This window comes from Strigops habroptila, chromosome Z (genome assembly GCF_004027225.2).
Source record: "Strigops habroptila isolate Jane chromosome Z, bStrHab1.2.pri, whole genome shotgun sequence".
In the NCBI taxonomy this organism is placed as follows: domain Eukaryota; kingdom Metazoa; phylum Chordata; class Aves; order Psittaciformes; family Psittacidae; genus Strigops; species Strigops habroptila.
In genome coordinates, this window is record NC_044302.2 from 73018661 (window position 1) to 73040678 (window position 22018).

General features: G+C 39.4%; 1 protein-coding gene across 2 annotated transcripts in view; it reads left to right on the forward strand.

Annotated features, from left to right (window-relative positions):
- GLIS3 (GLIS family zinc finger 3) overlaps positions 1–22018 on the forward strand; it is a 114982-nt gene that overhangs the window by 87603 nt on the left and 5361 nt on the right. Inside the window, exons 6-8 of one of the 2 annotated variants that reach the window (XM_030470358.1) lie at positions 6301–6445; positions 14685–14863; positions 21590–21772. In XM_030470358.1, the coding sequence (XP_030326218.1) occupies positions 6301–6445; positions 14685–14863; positions 21590–21772 (507 nt within the window). Of the gene's footprint in view, positions 1–6297; positions 6446–14684; positions 14864–21589; positions 21773–22018 lie in introns of both variants that reach the window. The other variant, XM_030470359.1, reaches the window with a different exon arrangement.

The following is a 22018-nucleotide window of genomic DNA, read 5'->3' on the forward strand; positions in this document are numbered from 1 at the left end:
TAGGTTTTAATTTTTAAAAATACATGAGCTTTGGGGTTTATTTAGTTCATAGAATGAAGATGTGAGCAATTAATTCATAATAAGAACATATGAATGATGCTTTTTCTTCTGTGAAATGATATCAACTTACTTTGTATAGTGCAATCTAGAATCCCTAAGGCTGAAAGAATCACAAATACTGCAGTATAAAAGAAATTTATTTTTACTGTGCTGTTTGGTTAAAACATGAACATTTCATATTCAAGAACAAACCAGAATGTGTCATTCATTTATAAATAGTTACTGAATGTCACACTCTGCTCTGCTTCAGAGCAAACAAATGATATTACTAAGGCTTGTCAAGTGCATCATTTTCTTTGCAAGCTGGAAATTAAAAATTCCATCAAAGAAGTTAGAGAAGGTTTTGCAATTCTAAGTGTTATTTAAATCATGTCTTATGCTCCAGTACTATGAACTTTGACCTAGCTACTACGTAATGCCTATGAGTTAAGATGTGCTTTACTTAAGTAACACTTTTCCTTGTGTATGTTTTTTTGTTCCAATGAAACTGTACTGAGCTAGGTGCTCTACACACATAATAAGAAAAAATTAATTTCCAAAGAAGTTTATATCTAAGATAATGTTAGGGCAGTAGGTAGATACAACAGCCAGGTAGAGAATAGATGACTCATACAGGAAAAATGAAAGAACTTCATTAAAGCAATTGTTCTAGTGGGTGAGCTCCCTAACCATTAGGCACCATGGGCAGTGTGGGAGATGTCTGAGGAAAAAGCAGTCTGTTTGTTAAAGCTGACAGCCTTGGGAAGTAGTTATCACTCATTACTGAAAGAAAAAAAGAACGAGGAGGAAGAACTGAGATATTTATGGCCATTGCAGTGAAAAAGGGAGTTGTATTTGATACATAGAGAATGAAGGCAAAAGAGAAGGTGATGTAGGGTAACCAACAATTAAGAGGATCTCTGTCATCACCTTTGGGCTGAATGTAAGCATGGCATACATATCCAGAACTCACACTAAATGTGGTGTATTACCAGGTAGGACCATACACACATTACAGAGGGCTGAAAAGTGTTAATATTATTATCTTACCTGTTTCAAGGAGGTTAGTTTATTTCCCTTCAGACTTGTCCTTTTATGCACCAGTTTTATTTCTGAGTATATAATTTCCATTTTGAGACATCTTAATGGTTCTCCAAATATTGGTGTAATGGTTGGGCTCACATTGTGAAGAAGAGAACTTTTACTGGTGAATTGGTACAAACGTAAGCAACAAGGCAACTGCACCATTTAGTTCCTTTCTTCATAATGACACAGACTTCAGAAACTGCAGTCCACTGAAAGAGAAGAATGTCTTGAAAGGCAGAGATGTGACGTAAAGATGCCATGGCAGGAACAACTTTGGAGACAGGCTTATTAAGTACATAATGTAATTTTGACTTCCGCTCTGCTTCTTAATGCATGATGGGTTCTTAAGTTCCATACACACTGGAGTCTTACGGAGAAGCTGAGTAGGATCAGAGCAACACAGATAGCATGTTTTACAGTGGCTGGGTTTACCACTTATAGCTCAAAACAGCACATGCCCACATATTCCTGTCCCCAAAATCCTGTACGGAAGTATGGGCTCCCTAGGGAAGGTGAGAGGGGAGAATATATGGAGGTGATGTTCTCAAAAGCAAAAATCATTTCAGCTTTTTCCTTCTGTGTGCTAGTAAAACTTGCTCACAAGGACTGCATAAATATTCCTTATGGAAATGGAAGGTTAAATATAGTAATTAAAAAACCCCCAAAAACAAAAAAAACCCCACCCCAAACCCAAAACCAAAACAACCCCAAACAGCAAAACAAAACAAAAAAAACCCCAAAACCACCCAAACCAAAACCAAAGCCCACCACTCTTGCAATGTAATTTTTGTAATTTTAACTGACTGAGCTACAAAATGAAACCTTCACACTTTCTTACTCTATGGAAATGACAATGGAAAGAACTGTCAGCCCTGCTCCAAATTCATGCTGGCAATGGTAAGAGGGGAAGTATTTTGGGGGTAGAAATAGGTTGATGGTGTGCTGATTTGACAGTAATAAATCCAAGATAGTAAATTATACTATTGTTGGTAATTTGCAAAGGGGAGGGGGATTCTTCTGCCTTGAAAAAACGTTCTGTGAAATTACAGGTCTGGCTCCATTTAAAAAAAAAGTAAATCTGTACTTTGGCTTTGGATTCTGTAACATTTAAAATGCTACTTTTCTGTCTTCTTTTTTTAAAGGAACCTTATTCATAGAATCAGCTTTTTCTCTTCCAACCACCTAATTTGTTCCTATGCATTATGAAAGTGCATGTAAATTTAGCTTCTCCTAGAGAAGCCTTTGCATAGATACTCTTATGGAAAATTCTTATGTGTTGATAAATTGATTTGTGATGAGACCCCAGAAATGAAAACATGGCTCCTCTGTCTCTCTGGCTGAAACTTTGTGGGTGTAACCCAATCCAAGGTCCACATTCAGGCCTAACAGGTTATAGCCATCTTGCAAATCATGGTATAGGTAGGGCTTTTTAAGGGACACAAGGGAACAGCATCAATGATTCCTTGTTTTGTTTTGTTTTTTGCTTGTTGGTTTGGGGGTTTTTCCCAGAATATCTGAATCTTTTAAAAATTACTTTGAGTGTATTAGTTAATCTTATATTGGTAGAGAGAAGACCCTTGTTGTAGGAAGCCCTTCTGTTAAGTAAAACTTAAACTCAATTCTGCATCTTTCTGTGTGGACCCACCTGGTGGTGGTATATTTGAGCCGGTGAGCATGCTGGTTGCCATGAACATTTGCTCAGTTTTATACAGTTCAAATCAGGTGTTTAATGGCATGACGCACTGAAAAGACATTCCTTATTTCCTGCCAGCACTTCAAGCAAGCAGCTCACATGTGACAGCTAAATCACTAGAAAAGCTTGCCACACACACAGCTCCCATGAAAAAGTGGTCAAGTTATTTAGCAGTTTCTTAAAATAGTGTCCAAAGTTTTCTGTCAGTCTCTTAAGGTTAGCTCTATTGGGGAAATGACCTGTCAATGACAGTATTTTTGACTGCCATTAGTCTGAAGACTTCCAATTGCTCACAATGTTTCCCTTCAACTAATATTTGCAAGATTCATGTAGTAGCTTGGACCAATGCCAAGTCTACATTAAATATTTTAATAGTGGCATTTCCATTGGGAAACAGCTGCCAGTATTGTGATTGCACTTTGCTGGGTGCCCACGGAGGTGCTTTTGTCAGCACAGTACCTCTATGCAGCAAGAAGCTGCACTGACAAAAGATGTGTTGCATTGCCTGCAGGCGTTATGTGGTCTCATACACCATCATTCATGGTGCTGCTTTTGGAGGCTTCATTACAAGGCACCGTGGGAGCCCATGTACATTCTTTTGTCATGCTGTGATCATTTTAACATACCCTATGTACAAGAACATATTTTTGCATCTAATATGTGCGTTTTTTCTTGCTTAAATATCCTATCTGCCAGAGTTAGCTCTTACTTTAAACTGTGTACTGTTTCTTATCAGAAAAGAAGAAGAGAAATTACTGGGAAACCTAGCTAAAAGGTACTGCAGTAGCAGATAGTGCTATGTTGGTGAACATTGCAGTGGGCTTTAGGTTGCTCTAGTTCAGAGAAAGGACAGATGGTTGCCTATGCCCGGCTACAGGTAACCTTTTCCCAGGGACAGAGTCACCAGGTCTTGGGAAGTGCTGTGTGAACCTGTGCTACCACTGCAGCCTGGACCAGCTAGAAACATGTAAGCACAACTTAGAAAATACATGCATGAAATGCTTTTCATGGATGTGGCAGAGAACAGCTATGACAGGGAAGAATAGCTCTGGCTATCTTCTGTTGGAAACCCAGCCATAGTCCAGCTTTTTTACTCTTGATCACAGAATTACAGAATCATTAGGGTTGGAAGGGACATCTAGAGGTCATCTAGTCAAACCCCCCTGCCAAGGCCACAGCCTTGTAGAAATTTATTTTAAACTCGAAGATCACAGTACTGGGAAACTAAATCAATGTATTTTCTTATGCATATTAATATTTTTCTCATGGAAAAATGCAAGCTAACCTGTTATTTGCAAAGAATAATTTAAACAGTCTCTTTTTTAATTTACATAATCAAGGTTTTCTTTTGCAGTGTACCGATTTGTGAAATATTCTCTCTGTTTCTTCTGCCAGCATGTGCATTTGGTTGTTTTCAGTATTCTCTTCCACCATGCACATAAGCATAAAGTAATAAATTCAAAAGGTCACTCCTTTGTTTTCCTCTCTGCATTTGTCTTGATGCTGTTCTGAAAGATGAGTGTTGAGAGACTGATTTTTGGGGTGCATGAACAAAGTGAAAACACAACAAAAGGTACCTGCCCCTGTCTTAGGATGGGTTCTTCCTCAGCCCTTTCTTAGCAAGTTGCTCTGCTGGCTTAAGTGGTATCTCATCTCCCTACGGGGTGCGCATCCTCTGTACTTCTTTTAAGGTTTGAGATGCCTTCTACTGTCATATGTCTGTTGTTACTTGGGTTGTGATTAGGAGGCTCTGGTCCATATAGGAATTAGCAAACAGTAGAGGCTAGTACCAAGGGCAGCTGCAGACTTTGTTGTTGTTCCTCCTGGCTATGTGGTAGGGCAGCCTCCCCTCCTGCAGCTTTGCCTACTCGTGTGGCTTATACTAACTTACCCTAAACTTTGATATTATCTCTGCAGTGCCTATATTAGATGTTTTTATTCACGAATTGGTTTCCTATCTGTCATCTTGCAACAATCTGTCATCTCCACCAGCAGAAAGATGTCCAGGTGGACAGGTCTGCTTCACAATTTAAAATGAGCCTGCTCTTAAAAATGAGACTACAGAATAACTAAACTCTTGAGCCTTTCCTTAACTCTTAGCCTGGTGAATATCTAATGCAGGCTGGCTAGTGAGGATGAATAGATGCTTTCCAGAAATAGGCTGGGGACTTGGGAGATGAGGTGGTAGCAACATTCAAAATTGTGACCTGTGAAAAAGGCATTCAAAATTGTGGCCCTTTTCCTGAAAATGGATCTGTGGTGGGGTTACTCCTATAGTGTTTGTTTTGCTAGGACTACAGCATCTGTGCAGGCATTTTAGCCTAGGAAGATCTGCTACCAATGACAATGGCCTTTGAGGAACTGATTTAAATAATAGGATTTTATTGCTAAATTTGAGTCATTAGCTCCAACATATTCACTAACATAACGTAAGTTTTATAGGTACAATTTTGTTCTGTAAACTAGGGTTAACTTATACTTTTTTTATAAAGAGAGTGGAAGATGTGACAAACCAACAGTGGGAGATCATTTTCATGTTGTAGACCCTATCTAATTTGTTTTCAGGGTTCATAAAATATTTAAGAACATGTATTTAGCTGTCATTCAACATCAACATAAGCTACCTGACTGAGATGTCAGTAAAAATAATTGACTAACTGGATTTTCAGAGGGATTTGGTAATGAGTATCCTACCTTCTGACTATCTGATTTAAAGAACTTCTGAAAATAAGGTTACAGAACTTATGGTCAACTAATTAGGACATTTGGAGGGAATCCTGTATTGCTTTTTCTTTAATCATCCAGAACCTTTCCTTACTAGGAATGTATACAGAAGCAACCTCATAGAAAATTACAAAACTGTTAATGCTGGTTTGAAATTTTTATATGCATTACTGGAAAGACTGGGGGCAATAACAGCAATGTTTTGGTTAACCTATTCAAGAAACGTAGGATTTTTACAGCTGAGGGGAAAATGTAGGAAGGATTTTGCTATTTAAGAAATTGTGTGTTCTGTTCACTAGCGTTAAAAATATGTATCTTAGGAAGTATTTCACACCTCTTCTACAGCAGGAAGCTGTAGAAGATTTGAAGGCTTATTCAGACAGAATTCCCAAGACAAGGAGTACAGCTATATCATGCCTGGTTTTATGAAAATGTCATTTGGACGCAGCAAAGATTATTTAGTTATTCTTAATATGGGGGGGTTTTGCTTGTGGGATTTTTTGTTTGTTTGGGGTTTTTGGTGGGTTTTTGGGGGTTTGTTGTGGGTTTTTTTGGTTGTTTTGGGCTTTTTTTTTTGTTTGGGTGGTTGTTGATTTTTTTTTTTCCCTTCGGACAGAAAACAATACTTGAGAAAGACCAGTTAGTTGCTAATAGTCGGCACTACAGTTTTAGGGGACGTGTTACCCATTAATATTTGGTCCGTTATCAGTGCTGTCGCCTCCTGATGAGGGTTATTTCTCTCCTTTTGCTTTCAGCAGCCATGTTCCCCAGCACACAGACAAATGGAAGTGCACCAGCAGCTGGGGCAGTGTCCTTCTCCCACCTCAGCAGCCACCTTTCCCCAGGACATAATGTACAGGGTACTGCTCTCCATCCTCTGCTCTCAGCTGCAGACTCAGAGAGGTAAGACCAGCCCCTACTTTTCCCACACTGAGCCTAGGGTGGGACTGCCTTCAGAGCTGACAGGATGGGTGGAAACTGAATTGTTGGTGTGAAGAAAGTCACTGGTGGCAGCCCCCAGGTAACAGTTGCTCTGGGAATGGGTTTACCAGGGGAAGGAGAGGTGAAAGGGACTCTGTTATCCCAGCCTGGGCTTTCCATCCATCTCTATTTCAGGGACTTTAATTTATTTCAAGGGCTCTATTTCAGGGACTCTCTAATCCCCTCTAGATCTCCACCAATGGCTTGAGCATGGCAAGTCATACCAGGTGGGATACGTAACTCCAGAGGAGCCTAGCCATACCTTATAGAATGGAGGCCCATTCATGTTTCTGTTTTCTTGTGGTAGGAGAGTCGTATTCTGTCGATACTCTTTCAATGCTAAGTATTTCTTCAGGCACTTGGTGCTTTTATTTTTTGTCATCTTAGTAAGACTGACAGACAAGAAGGAGTTTTTAATTCATGGGGTTTGAGAGCTTCATTTATAGTCAGGATTTATTTTAGTCAGGTACCTACCAAGCTGGGTACGTACCAACCCCTTGACCTTTGCTGTTTCCATGATTGTAGGTATTTTAGTGATGTGAAAGCAGAATGCTGGAAGTGGTTTAATTTTTATGTTTGACATTCCCTAAATTATTTCATCAAAAATAAATGACAATCCCTAAAAATAAAATAACATTCCCTAAATTCAAAACATTCGAATTATTTATATAGTGTATGGTATTGTAAATTTCCACTTAGTTCGTTGAACCAGGAATCTACCAGATTGCGAAATTGAAGACAACTAAGCAGATAGTTTTTCAGTGGATAAGTCAGGAAAATACATCAGCACACAAAATACTGAATTCTTACTATATGTATATGGATACTTAAACATTATTTCGATAATCTCCCAATCTCCCTATTTTTCAGTGCTCTAAATGATAAATTGCTGTATTTCATTACCGTATTTCAAAGTACTTAATTTCCTTGAGTGACAGAAATGCCAGTAATTTGGAGAGCACAAAGTGTCCAATTATAAACCTGAAAAGAACATTCACTAGATTTCAATTACTGATAAATGAGCATAATTTCTTTGGAGGAAAGCAGTACTCACTCTGCCTTGTACCACGAAGATGGAAGAGCATGATGGCTCAGAGGACTGACAACAGGTGAAATTGGTTTCAGACTGCACATGTGAATTCAGCCAGTTCTGGAGCCACTGGAAGTTGTCGAGCTTTTTGTTCACCAGTCTGAGATGAAACTTGTTGTTTCATGATCACTGAAGCTCATCTAGTTGTTAAGTCCTTCCCCCTCACTCCTGGCCCCACAGTCCTGACCTTTTTCCTCTGCCAGGGCTCTGGCCCTCTGTGTAAACATGGAGGCTGCCCATGCCCTCTTTCCTGACCCAGAGGCTTTACTTCTCAATATAGTTTTCTCTCCAGTGCATGGACTGTCCAACGTCCATACCCAGCAATTGCCAGAGCACGAGGTCACAGGCAGGGACAGATCAATAGTTATTACAGGTATAAATTTCATGATGAAAGACAGCGATCTTCTCATTAGCCCATTTTTGAGGCTGGTGTAGGACCAGAGCAGACATGTTTATAGTACAACTTAACTCATTAAGTCCTTGAGTGTGTTACAGACCTCAGGATACTACAGCACTCTACAGAAGAACAATAAAAATCTAGTGTGATACACTCCTTTCTCATAAGTTAACAGTATACACTTACTCTAAAAAGGCTTTAATTGCTAACTCCCGTATATGGAGCTACTTTGGATTGAAAAGAATGGTGCCAGAATCTTCATAAAAAGAAAAAGGTATTACAACAGTGTTGGCTGGATTACAGGGCATATAGTACAAATTAAGGGAAATATTTAAAAGAAAAGCTATTGCAGAATCTGCATCTTGAGTCTAATACAGTCCACTCACCTAGGGGCCCTGTGAGTACGCTGTCATTTACACCACCTCATGGGTCTGATGATAGCTGTGAAAACGCGAACTGAACAAGCCAACACTTCAGTATACAAGTCTTTGAAAGGTGTGAATCATCCTGTTTATCCCAATCTCGTTGAGACGACTGCAAAATTTAGGGGTGCAAGCTGGGAATTTGTTCCCCCTCAGCCCATGCTGTGCAGTTCCTGGTGCACTGTGTGTGTCTAGAGTCATTCCAGAGATAGTCATTCCAGTCTGGCTGACTGTCACACACCTCTGTGATAGCCTGCATTTGCAGGACTGAAGCTGAATCAAGCTTCTGGCTGCTTTGGCAAGTGTGGGTGCCAGTCATATAACCTTTCCGTTTTGGACAGAAGATTCAGGTTTGTGAGTGACAGGAGCCAAAGGAAATAAGCATTTCCAGGTACCATGGGGTAGACAAATAATTAGAGGGCTTGTTTTGCATCATTTTCGCCCTAGGTGATGAGAGGGAGACCGTGGACTTAATTAAGCCTTATTAATGTGAGAAAATTGAACCAAACATGGGACACATCTTACACTGCTTTTGTTCTGTGTACAAAACTCAATGTACGCAGAGTGTGAGTCAGGTATAGAGTTTGGATCCAAGAAGCCACTTCATTTATCAAATGAGAGAACATGTGTAATAAAAACGCATATTTACATTTTGTTTGTTCCAGCTCTTTCATGCTAACTTTCAGTGCTCCCCTAATACGAAATACTGCAACTATGAAATGAAAGTACCAAATGATAATGGTACCCAGAAGCATATGTATAAAAGGGAATATGTAGTTTGCTTCCTTTTCACATATTTTTGTAATAGAAGGGCATTCAAGGAAGGTGAAAAAACAATTTAATTAAAACCCAGATTAAAAAAAAATTGGGTTTATATGGCTTAGGTAACATGTGCAGCTCAGTGCCCCAAAATTGATGGTGTCAAGTGTTTAAATTTTTTTTTTTTTTTTTGTTATTATTTATTGAATTCCACAACACATATATTTTGCTTTGTAGGGCTTGCTTTTGTACAAGAAGTAGTAGTCTATTAACTGATGTGAGACCAGAAAAGAATTCTTCATTTGGACTTGGTGTTCCAGATGATTTTTTACCTTCCTGTGAACCACAGCTAGTAGCATGTCTCTAAAGCAGGAGACATCTCAGCTTCACAGGGAGTTCTATAGATTGTATAAAGCTGGCAAGAAGGAGTAAGGCTGAACTCTTCAGTTTAGCATTACCACAGAAGTAAAAGTTCTGCAACAGTGCTTCTTTTTGCGTATTTGAGTATGTGGTTATATTCTCTGGAGAGACATAAACTTGATGGATGGACACCTGGTGGATAAAGAATTAGCTGGGTGGCCACATGCAGAGAATTGCGGTCAACAGCTCAATGTCCAACTGGAGAAAGGTAACAAGTGGTGTACATATAAACGACAAATTCTGAAAAGCGGAAATGGCAGCAAGTCTAACCTTGAACCCAAGCCATAGAATCATATAATCATTTAGGTTGGAAAGGACTTTCAAATCAAAGAACTTTTAAGTCATTGAGTCAAATTATAAACCTAACACTGCAAAGTCCACCACTAGACCAGGTCCCTAAGTGTCACATCTACATGTCTTTTAAATACCTCCAGGGATGGTGGGTGAACTCTTCCCTGGGCTGCCTGTTCCAGTGCTTGACAACCCTTCGGTGAAGAAATTTTTCCTAATATCTAATCTAAACCTCTTCTGGCAAAACTCAAGGCATTTCCTCTTGTCTTATCTCTTGTTACTTGGAAAAAGAGACCAATACCCACCTCACAACCACCTCCTTTCAAAACCAATTTTTCTCTAGCCTGTTTCTACACTTTTCCAAAGGCACTCTTTTCCTTTTCTTTGAATTTGCAAGAAGTTCAGTTCTCTAATACAACACAGCCACAGAAGATGCTGGGAGAGATTTTAAAGTTATATATCTCTGTCTCCAGGGAATCTCTATATTGAGGCAGCCACTCACAGCTTCCTTCCTTCAATTTCACTTTAAATTCCACTTAAATTCTCCTTTCTTATTCTCACCGAAGAGCACATGATGCTAGTCAGAGGGGCTGTTCTTTCTTCCTGCTATCCCTTCTTTAGGCTGGCTGGTTCACTGGTTTTATCTGAAAAAGCAGTTCCTGTGTTCCTAAAGCTTGAGCATGAAAAGGATTTTAGGTGCTTATTAATGACTGAAAAGAAGGATATAAAATTAAAGAAGTCTACTGGCACGTGCAGTCTACTCTCCTGAGAGACCAGGGGGATAGAAACCTGCTGTGGGATCGTTGCTGTGCAGGGTATGAGCCAGACCTTGACAAGTGTAAATTTGGTGGCTGAACAAAAGGGTGGATGAAGATTTCATTTTGTGCCGGCCAGAATATTTTTGTTAAGGGAGAAGATTCCCTTCCTTTAAAAAAAAATAAGATAACTTACAACAGAATAATCATTGGAGAGAAACATGTTGTACCATAGGTAGGTAAAAAATGTAGGGGTTTGTTATTTTGATCAAAATTAAATGACTTTTGGGCAAAACATCTGATTTTTCAAAATTGTGCTTTGCAAAAGTTATGTCTTACTTAAAAGTGTTTTTAAATCATGTTTATTTGATTGTCATTGATAGCTAGCTGGACTAACTTACGGTGCAATATGTTGGGTTACAGAATCCTGTATTACAATAGAATGTTTTCCTCATTGACAGTGGACTGAGGAGCTGCAAAAGCACTAGCACACAGCATAAAGTGCGGAGCCAAACCAAAATGTGAGATCACACCAGAATAATAGGGCTGTTTAAAGCAGAGAACAGAGACATAACCCCAGATTTTCTGGATTTGCCTAGAAATACAAAGGCAATCAAGAGGGAGTGGGTGTAGAGTTAACATTGTCAGAAGGTGCAGCACTGTACAGGACACTGTTGGAGAGAGCAACTTGCTACAGGGAGCTTATAGTTTTCTCCTCTGTCCAGCCAAAACTGCAACTGTAATAAGGTGAAAGCCTGATCTCCTGGCTGTGTCAACTGCATAACAGCTGGGTATGTTCCAAACTATTGCAGCTCAATAAAAATGATTAGAACTCAGCCAGTTAACAGATCACCAACCCAATAAATTGTGTTTAGAAATTGTTCAAAGAAAACTATGTCCTCTAAATTAAAAATAAACTAACAACCAACCAAACAAAAAAACAACACCACAAAACCAAACAAAAAGTTTTCAGCTTTAATGTTCCACTTCCATTTTGGAAGCATATTGAAAGCAACCATAAGGATTGATGTTGTCTAAATGATGGCACATGCTTTACTTTTCAGTGCAAAGTTGAAAAAAAGTAGTCTTGGACCAAATTTCCTGCTCTCCTTTCCCCAATTAGGAAGGGGAGTTTCTACTTGGCTACTGTGAGAGCTCTGTGCAGTGGAAGCAGGTTGGCAGTTTCCAAGTGGTTATAAACTGGTCCTGATTGTTTCAGAAAAAAAAGTAAATTTACAGTTCCCCCAGAAACACACTGTGGTTTGTTCAGGGTCAAATCCGGGCTGAGACAAGATCAAGTTTCTCTTTCGGTAGACAGAAGGGAAGTAAAAGTAGATCACTTTAGTCACCTATATGAGTAAGTCAGGTATTCAGTAAGTGATTCAGAAATCATTGCAAAGACCATTAAAGTCTACTGTAAAGGAGTTCTGTCTGGCTACACAAAGTAGTGCTTTGTTATTTTGGGGAGAATTTTTTGGATGTTAAACCAAATGTGAAATCTTGCAACCCAGAAAGCCAACCATATGCTGGCCTGCATCAAGAGGCCCGTGACCGGCAGGTCAAAGGGGGTGATCCTGCCTCTCTGCTCTGCTCTCATGAGACCCCACCTGCAGTGCTGCGTCCAGCGCTGGGGCCCCCAATACAAGAAGGATGTGGACCTGCTCGAGGAAGTCCAGAGGAGGCCATGAAGATGGTCCAAGGCTGGAGCACCTCTCCTATGGAGAGAGGCTGAGAGAGTCGGGCTTGTTTAGCCTGGAGAAGAGAAGGCTCCAGGAGATCTGATAGCAGCCTTCCAGTACCTAAAGGGGCCTACAGAAAATCTATAGAGGGACATTTTACAAGATGATGATCTTTAAGGTCCCTTCCAACCCAAACCATTCTGTGATTCCGTGATGTGTAAAACTTTGCTTATTACTTTGAGTTTTGAAAAGGATTTTTCCCTGTTGCTGGCTGCTGGTTAAAACCATTTTTCAGAAATTAATTTTCACAAATGACTTTTGAAAACACAGAGGATGATATCCCATGATTTTTTAGTAATAGTAGTCGTAAAAAATCACCTCTGTATTGCTTTTAATCTCTGGCAGCAAGTAACAGTCTTTCCATGCGAATGCTATATGGAAAACTAACTCCAGTCCCTATTCAGGAGACATCTAACCAGGTAGTTGTAGCATGTCTTTAAAAACCTCTGATATTCTTATCACAATGTAACTACTGATTTCTCTTCTTTTTTTTTTTTTTAATATTCCCTATATTGTTATGAAAGACATGCATACTTTATTCTATTCCTCCCTAGTAACTCTTTAAGTCTACACTGCATCAGTTATCTGGAACAGTGATATATTTGACATATTAAAGACTCAGTGACTCAGTAGTGACATCTTTATTTCCTTCAATAATATGTGTGTTTATGAAGTTAATATCAAACAGCACAAAGACCATTCAAACCCTATCTAAGATGCCTAAGAATGCAATTCTCAAAGAGCTATATTCCAAGTGTAATTTATGGATCTTCCAGAAACATAGTGAATAGGTTTCAAATTAAGTCATAATCACACAGATAATCACAGCAGGTCGAGGGAGGTGATTCTGGTGATGTGTGGCAGATACTGATTCTGAGCTGCAGCATTAAAGATCTCATGTGTCCTGAGATGCAGCTACAGCATGTATAATGACCAAGTCCAGAGGTGTTATACAGTGTTACTGCCACAGTTGCACCTTCTGTTGTATTTGCATTAAGATTACAGTTTCCTTACAGTTCTGCAGGAAAACCATTCTTTATTACTGGGTTAAAAAGAAAGAAATCCAGTGAACTGAGGTTCCAGCCTCAGAACAACAGGGATCAGTTTTAGGATCCTGGCAGTATTAACTGCAAGCACTGATCCCTCCTAGCAGCATCTACTGAGCACACCCACCACAGAGAAGGGTAGGTGGGGGCTCTTGTTCAGCACAGACTTCGAGCTTGCTTTCAGGATTGGGGAAAGAGTCAGGTTTGTGACAGGAATACCACATCAGTTTTCACACACCCTCTTGCAGAAATAGCCTGGCTTTGTTTTGTCAACCTTCCTGAATCTCCTCCTATGGGTGAGAAAGTGACCCTCAGGATTCCTGAGCCCAGGATGAGCTTTTGTTCCCTAATCAGCTCCCATCAGTCCAGTGTGTAGTTTGGTCACCAGGGCATAGACCAGGTCTCTTATAACCTCATCTGCAAAAATTACTGTTGCACCTATTTGTAATGTGCTCTGAGGTATGCAATTTTAAGGAAATGTAGAAAAATTTTAAATTTACAAACTCTGTAAAATCCTCCAAGTAGTGTGTAACCTTGTAGTGCCAGTACAGACAGAACTGTGCAAAACATACCCCTGAAGTGATGAACTTCTGTGGCAGCTGCACCACCAGGTTTGGTCTGAATGGTTCTTCTCCTCTGCCAGGCTTGTAAGTTTATACTTTGAGGTCAGATCAACATTTTGATGTGGCGAGACTCTGCCCCATTGGAATCAGTTTAACACTGGCCTTTATTTAGATTATATTGACTTCAGATTGTTTATTTTGAAATAGCTCTGTATAGCATACAAAAAATTCTAGAACTTGAAGCCTGAACCTGGACCAGTTCAAACAGTTTCAAACTGTTATCTAACTCATTAGAGTCCAATGACCAGAACTGATCCCTCACTTAGTGTGGAAGGACAGCTATTGACTGACAGATACAGTTGATAAAAAGCCTTACAATGAGACAGTTGGCAATGCCTCAAAAATCAGGTTCCCCATGAGGTATCTCCTCCTATTAAGACTTAAACCCACCCACAGAAGTTAAAAGGAGTTTTCCATGATAAGGGTGCAATTCAGCCTTTTAACTTCCCAGTTGTCAAATTTGAAAACGTGCCTTCTCTGTATCTGGGCTGCACACTGTTCTTTTGGAAGTCTCTGTCTATGCAAACTGCTAAACATTATAGTGATGTAAGTAAAGTAAAAACAATCTTTAGCTCTTATCTATTGGGTATTTTACAGTTCTGTGATTCTGAACCCCTAGGTTTGTTGCTCCAGCTCCTTCTCACCAGATCAACACCCAGGGAATTTCAGTTCCGCGCCACATGATGCAGAGACAGATGCCACAACCTCCCCACCTTCAACAGCCTGCAGCAATGTCTCTAAAGACATACCAGCCAGCAACAAACCCTTCTTTTCAAACAAATAGCCTCCACAACCAAGGTAAGAATCCTCATCACTCATGTTAATTGTTTGTCACTGTTGTTGAAGCTTCAAAGTAAGTTCTTCAAGGGATGGTGCTGGTATTTTTAAGGCACCTCACTTTTTGAAAAGCCCTGGAAAGTAGCCTTCAGGAACCTGTCTTTATACTGCCTTAAAATTCTTAGCTTAGATAATTGTTATTCATCTTAATACAGGGTTACAGGTTTCTCTTCAGATAGATTTTCAGAGCTGTCGTCGTTGTTGTCATATGACATATGTGAAGACATGCCAGAGCAGAACCAATAAATTCCTAGCATGTGGGGCTAGGAAGGGATCAGGTTAGCCTTCCTATTTCCACAGTACAGTACATTTTACTCCATTCCCTTTTTTTGCTGAATATTTGGCAAGAACTCATCTTCCAGAAAGGCATCCAGACATTAAGGTCTGTCCTTCTACCTGGAACAAAAGTTATCTTTGAGCGCATAGATGGCTTTACCACCTTCTTCCTCTCATCGTCATGGGAGAAGCATTGTAGAACTGGGATCACAAGCAGTTGCTCTGAAGTTGAACAGTTTCCGAGGAATCCTGCCTCCCAGAAGCTCACAGATCACCTCAGATTAGTTGCTGCTCCATACAGGACTTGCACTGCCTGGGGCAGCTAGCTCCACATCAGCTTGGAGCATCACCTCTTTAGAGCAGGCCAGAGCAATGCTACTGTGTTCCCACCTCCCCCTCCTGCAGTCCAAAGAGGATTTAAAAGGACAAAAGACATGTGTCATTAACACCATTAGAAGGCCAGTAGAGACCCTCATCTGGGCAAACGCCACATATGGACTGAAGCCCCATTCCACGTCCAAATTTAAGATAGAGCTTACTACTATCTTCTGAGAGGATCAAAAAATGGATAACCTCAAGGGCTTGGACCTTAAACCCATACCTTAGTCCCATGTTAGCTTCACTGGGTTTGCCTCTCTGTCTTAGGAAAACCTATGTTGAAAATAGACATTGGTGACAGGAATTGTATACATACAGTTAGCAACTGAAAGTTGCAGATGCAAAGATCTCTATGTTTAAAAATGGTAGGAAGACAAGGTGGGCTGAATTCTATTTTTTGAAAGATATAATACATTGCAATACAAAAGCCACATTTGGGTATTGAATGTTCTTTCAAAGATTAAGTAACCTAATGTCACTCTAAGAGGTGTTTTGTTAGAACGTACTCCCTCTAACTTAAGCATAGTTGTCTCATTCCTATGTGCTACACTGAAAGCTTTGTTGGTCCTGTATGCTTGAAAGGCTTAGATAAACTATCTCTCACAAAACGAAATATTTCAAGAGTTCATGGTCAAGTTTCTCCAGCAATACAAAGATTGACATCTTCCTCAGTCACATCAGTATAATGTAGAAAAACACCATGGCATTATCTCACCAGTATAAATTATTTGGTACATAAGGAGTGTCTGCGGGAAGCTCTGTTAGTTTCTGTCTCCTCCAGTTCATAACTTGCCTTTTCAAGATTTAAAGTGCTGTAGCTGTAGCCACTTCAGCTCAGTCCACTACCAAACAATGATGACATTTTTGTCTCAATATGTAAGCTTGTAAACTCCATTTAAATTGGCTGTCCTAAGGAAGAAAGAATTTCATTGCCCAAAAGCTATTTGAAGAAAGCAAGTTCTCAACAGACTTCTTTACTAAAAGTCTAAGCATCTTAAAAGCTCATGGAGATCTCAGAGCACTATCCTTTGGAGATAAATTATGTAGGAGGTGCAAGACTGACAAGCCTTTTATATCTAATAGCTACTTGCATTGTGAAGCTGCTTCTTCTTGGAAGAACATTGTCTACAGTTCAAATTTCAGTGTTTGTTCTGAGTGATTTTCAGCATCAGATACACAGTAATGTCAGAGAGGGCTTTTCATTGCTTTAAGTTAATGTTATATAATAGACTAAATATTCCCTTTTCTTCTTCTTGTGAAATTCACAATTTCCTTTGCTGTGTGGAATATTCAGAAGTGATGCTATGGTGTTAGACGACTCGCTGAGCTGCAGAAATGAAGCCTTTCTTTTCCTTTCACTAGACTTAGTATCTTTAATTGGATTACCATAAGCAGTAAATCTGAAACTGGAAACTGGAGCGATGACTTCCCAGCTTGATGCTGTTGTATGCCATTGCACTATGTGTTTGCAGACAGACTAGAAGCGAGTTCAGATCCTGGAAATCTGCAACAGTTGGCCCAGGACCTGTATTGTACTGGTCACTCTTTTCAGCCAAGAATAACTACAGGGATCTCAGCACAGGTACCTGAAGACAAAGGCATATGCAGCATGCAGGCAGCTGTGAAAATAAGGTGCTGCTTTGAGACAAGTCAGAAGAGATGTGTGAGGTAGAAAAGAACAGCAATAGAAAAATCCTCCGCAGTGATCAAGCTTTTTGTGCTTATAGTACAGAGTGAGGTAAAGCTTCTTTGGGCGTGGACATAGCTGGCTTGATTTTGGATGCTTCTAATACTACAAATGTTTTTGCACTAGAAGTCTGACTGTCCTTTAAAATAGTGCCTGTAACTCATGGTGTATGTTTCTGTGAGGTAAGCTGATGACCAATGCTGGCTGAGTAATGGAAGAAATAAAAATGTCATGCAAAATTTTCAGGAAAAGAAAAAAGTTGCCATTTGAAAAAAATGTATGTTAGCTGATATGAGTTACCTATCCTAGTGTATCTATACAGGCAGCTCTACTAGTAACAGTTTTCTTTTAATTACAAATAACCAGATTTAAATAAACAAATTTTGTTTTGTTTTTTCACCTTTGCAAGTCAGTCTGGCAGTACAATATGTGGCTCATATGTATGACTTACTCTTTCTTTTTGTTTTGTTCTTCACACTCAGATGGTACCAAATGATTACTTGTTTGTGTAATTCACCTAGTGGACACTGTAGAAATGTACTGCAGAGGAACACTATTTTGAAGTAGTTCAAGCCAAAGACAGCTGGAAATTTTACGTGCCATAGCAGTAAAGACTACTCACCCATGATGTATATTTCTTAATAGCATTTACGATTATTTTCATGAGAAAATACTCTCTCTTCGTGGTGCCAGGCAGAGAACTGTCTTAGAAGGAAATAGATGTTCATTAGAAACTTCCTACCTTATGGAAACTATAACTGTGGCAGTTATTTGTTACATATCTGTAGTGAAATCTTTGTCCACATCAGTTCAATGGAATCAGGACCTTATCACAAACTTATGTGGACCACAATTTCAGCTGCAAATTTGAGATAGCTGTGTACCTGGGATTTTCAGATGCTTAGCGTCTCTCAAGACAAGGCTCTATAAGTGATAAAGAACAAGAGCTTTTTGCTTTTAGAAGAGGTTCTTACAGTATACAGCTATTTAATCATATTTAAAAATATTTCACTTTCCTCTGAAAATAATTCTATCATGACAGAAAAATAACTGTTTAAACTATTTATTCTGTATCTTGACATCATGGATCTTAGCTGTAGTGCACTGATTCAAAGAAACACAATTGACATAATCTTGTGCATGTGTGTATTTTAAATAGCTGAACAAGAGAGCAAATGATACAGTCCAGGTTGCAGTCCTGAGAAGAAATGTTCAGTTGCTGGAACTTCATTAGCCAACCTATTTGCCTTTTTTATTTTTCCAGTACTGCATGAGAACAAGAAAACTGAAGCTACAGGTAGTTCTCTAACAGATAATCTCAAACAAGGGGCCAACTATAGTCTGGATCTAAGGCCTGAATTGCATATGATTTCATGTTATCTTACCTTCAGCAGTGGTGTAGATTGTCTTGGGCATGGCAACACATGAATAAAGGGAATAGTTCCTGACACCAAATTAGGACATTTTGCCGTATCATGTTTGGGCTCCAGTTCAAAGACCTCTACATTGTGACATGATGCACTGCAGACACGGACAAAGTACTAAATAAATGAGGGGTAGAGAACAATGTATGCTCTGTTCTGCTCCTCCCTGTTTATTTATGGCTCTGTATTTTATAAGATGGGTATTTTTGACCCTGAATCATGAAAAAACCATGTATCTAGGAAAGCTGAATTATTTTTCTTTTCTCTCTTTCTATCTTAAAAATATATTGGGGGGTTTATCAGTTAATGAAAGTGCTTTGTGCACTTCCCTGGTTCTTCCTGCAATATAGGGGTTGATGTACCACTGGATCAAAGCTTGTAAGACTTTGCTAGACAATGTTCTTTAGCTTAAGTAAGGAATGAGCAAACACGGGGAATGTGACTCACAATAGCTTAACCCTAAGGTAAGCAGTTTTTCTGCCAGACTTTAGCTAGTGATAGTCAAAGTTACTGCCAGGTTGTTCTGCGTTGGGAACAGGATGCTGTGAGAAAGGCAGAACTAGAGAATGAGCACAGAGCAATATGAAAGGACATTTCAGCACGTGTCTTGAAGAGTCTTGCCAGCTGGCTAAGACCACTATAGATTGAAATGGTTGTTTCTGGTAACTAGTCTGAGTCAACAATAAACTTGCACAGTGTGTCCTATTGATTTTAAAAGCATTTTCAAAGGAGGCAAAAACTGTCAACAGCAATGTAGCTTCTAAGTCAAGTTTTGGAAGGCTATTGTTTTTTCTTTCATTTTACTGAATTTTACTAGAGTTGATTCTTAAATGTCAGGACTGAACATTTAAGGAGTGACAGTTGTAAATTCTTAACATGCTTTGCGGTCTGACTCAATTTTGTTGCAATTATACTTTAAAAGAAAAAAAATATTGAAACCATTATCTTACAGCTAGCACTGCAGAGTTCCCACAGCCTCTGCAGAAGACAACGAAATCTACAAGTGTTCAGCTTTTCCAGAGTGAGCACAAATTCTGCAAATTGTGCCTGCTGTGGAAAAGGAACTGTGCTTCTGCTTTTGAGTTTTTCTTTCTTTATTTTTCTTCTCTCTTTTTTTTTCCCCTTCTTCTGTAAGAAGTCAAGATACTCTTTTTTCATGCAGGTTTTCAGACACAACACTACGCTGACAATTGTTTCGTTGTTCTTTCATGTAACTATTTGCCCAATCTAGACACTTGTTACATTTGTGTAAATCAAGCATTTATCTCATTGTATGTACACAGAAGTGTCTTGAGATGCTACTAAATAAAATACAAAGACTATATTTCACTCACCATTGTTTCAGAGACCTTCCCATAAGGTCTCTTCTGAGTTCTTGGGTGCAGGTTCAGACTGTCTTGTCCATCCATAGTCCTGGCATATTCTGATGCTTTTAAATATTGAGTTTGCTCTTTCAGTTCAAGTACATCTTATGCATGCCAACATTTGTCTGGTTTTTTAGTCTCAAAGGAAAAAAGAATCATAAAACTCTTAAATCATGCATTGTTCCTCCCACTTCAATGAAAAAGTGATACGGCATGTTCTTCACTGCGTCCTTCTCCTTTCCCTATCTCTATTATCTATGAAATGCATTTTTTGTACATAAACACTCAGTACATCTTCAACAAACAACAGTCCCATATGCACACTTCCATAGGAAAGTTAACGGAAATACATGTAGCTCCTAGCCACAATCCAGAAAATTTTTTTCTTATGTTCACAACATATTTCTAAGCATAGACTGTCACTATAAAGGTATTTGAGGTAGGTAGGTTTGTTTGGGTTGGGGTGTTTTACACAACATATTCCTCATCAAGACAATAGCACATCAAGACAATAGTAAATTCTGTAAATTAAAAAATTGCTACTAAGTCTAAGCTTTGGACATTTTGCTCAGGAGTCTGAAGGATGGCTTTTATAGGTAAAAGAATGTGGTGTGATTTTTTTTCAATTTTCTATAATATGTTTTTATAATATATTCATCACAGAAAAAAATTCATGCTAGTCATAGTTTTAAGGGGGAGAAAAGATCTTGCTTCCATGAGAAAAGTTTTCAGGCCAATCTACTGCAGAACATCTGTCTCTGCCTCTTAGATTGCATATATGTCCCTGTTTTATGAAGAAGTGTGGTTTTGGTTATATAAATACATATTTTGTCATGAATTTCAATATGAATTTACTCAGTGCTTAAAAACCTCTAATAATCACTTAAGAACAAAAAAAAAACCTTAAAGAACAAAAAAAAACTTAAAGAACAAAAACCCTGGTGGGGATCTTTCACGTCATGTAACACAATGGCCTTGGTTCTCTTCCATGTGGACTCATTTCTACTGAAGAGTGGGTTGGACTCTCACCACGTACTTAGAAACAGCAGGCCCTGTGGATTGTCAGCAGGCAGCCTTTCTGATCTCATATGCATGCCCCACTATTGGCCAGCTGTCTTGGCATTAGTGACAGATGCTCAGATTTTATGCAGACCTTACTGGAGTTATCTTCTTTTATTCTGTATTAAGCATTCTCTTAGATACTTCAGGAAGCAGCCCAGTGTGAAATCTGGAGAGTACCAGTTCAGATAGCAGAACTGCAGAGTAAAGGGAGAAATTCCCTTAAAAATTTCAGCTTCTACCCAGTCAGTGCCTCTCATGAGTCATGCTGTCATGGATGTCAGGACATCCATGAAGTGGACTGTGTTCAGAACTGGTAGCAACTGGAGGAAAATCTTAGGGAGCTTCATATCAAAGCTGCTTTGTTGATAGAAAATAGTTGAAGGACTGGAGCTACTGCTGTTGAGGTTTTTATCATTCTTAGGGCCATGGTTACACATGCTATCCCTTGTGTCTATATCCAGGTCTTTTACTGACCACTTTCTTCTCCTTGTTGTAGGGTTATATGGGCAGCTTCAGACTTTCTGCCCTCCACATTATGCTGACACTCAGAAGAATGTACAAGATAGCGTTTCTTGCAATACAGTTCCTCCTTTTGAAGACTGCTTAGTTCCCACATCAGTGGACCAGGCAGGACTTGGCACTTTCCATAGAACTTTTTCAACGCACTCTGATATTGCAGGTAAATGACAGCTGGGCACTTTGTGGGTGGTTGTGTACAGTTTGTGGACTTCGACAGATCTGCTTGAGCTATGTATGTAGCTAGGACCTGTCACGACAGACTTTTCAGAAAGAAGAGATCGTTTTCAGACCTCTGTGGTGTTGTTTGCATTGAGACCCAGTCACAATAGGTCACAGTAACATCTGGCCTGTGTGCAGACAGCACACTGTTGAGGGCTTCTCAAGATTCCAACCTATGGGGGTCAGT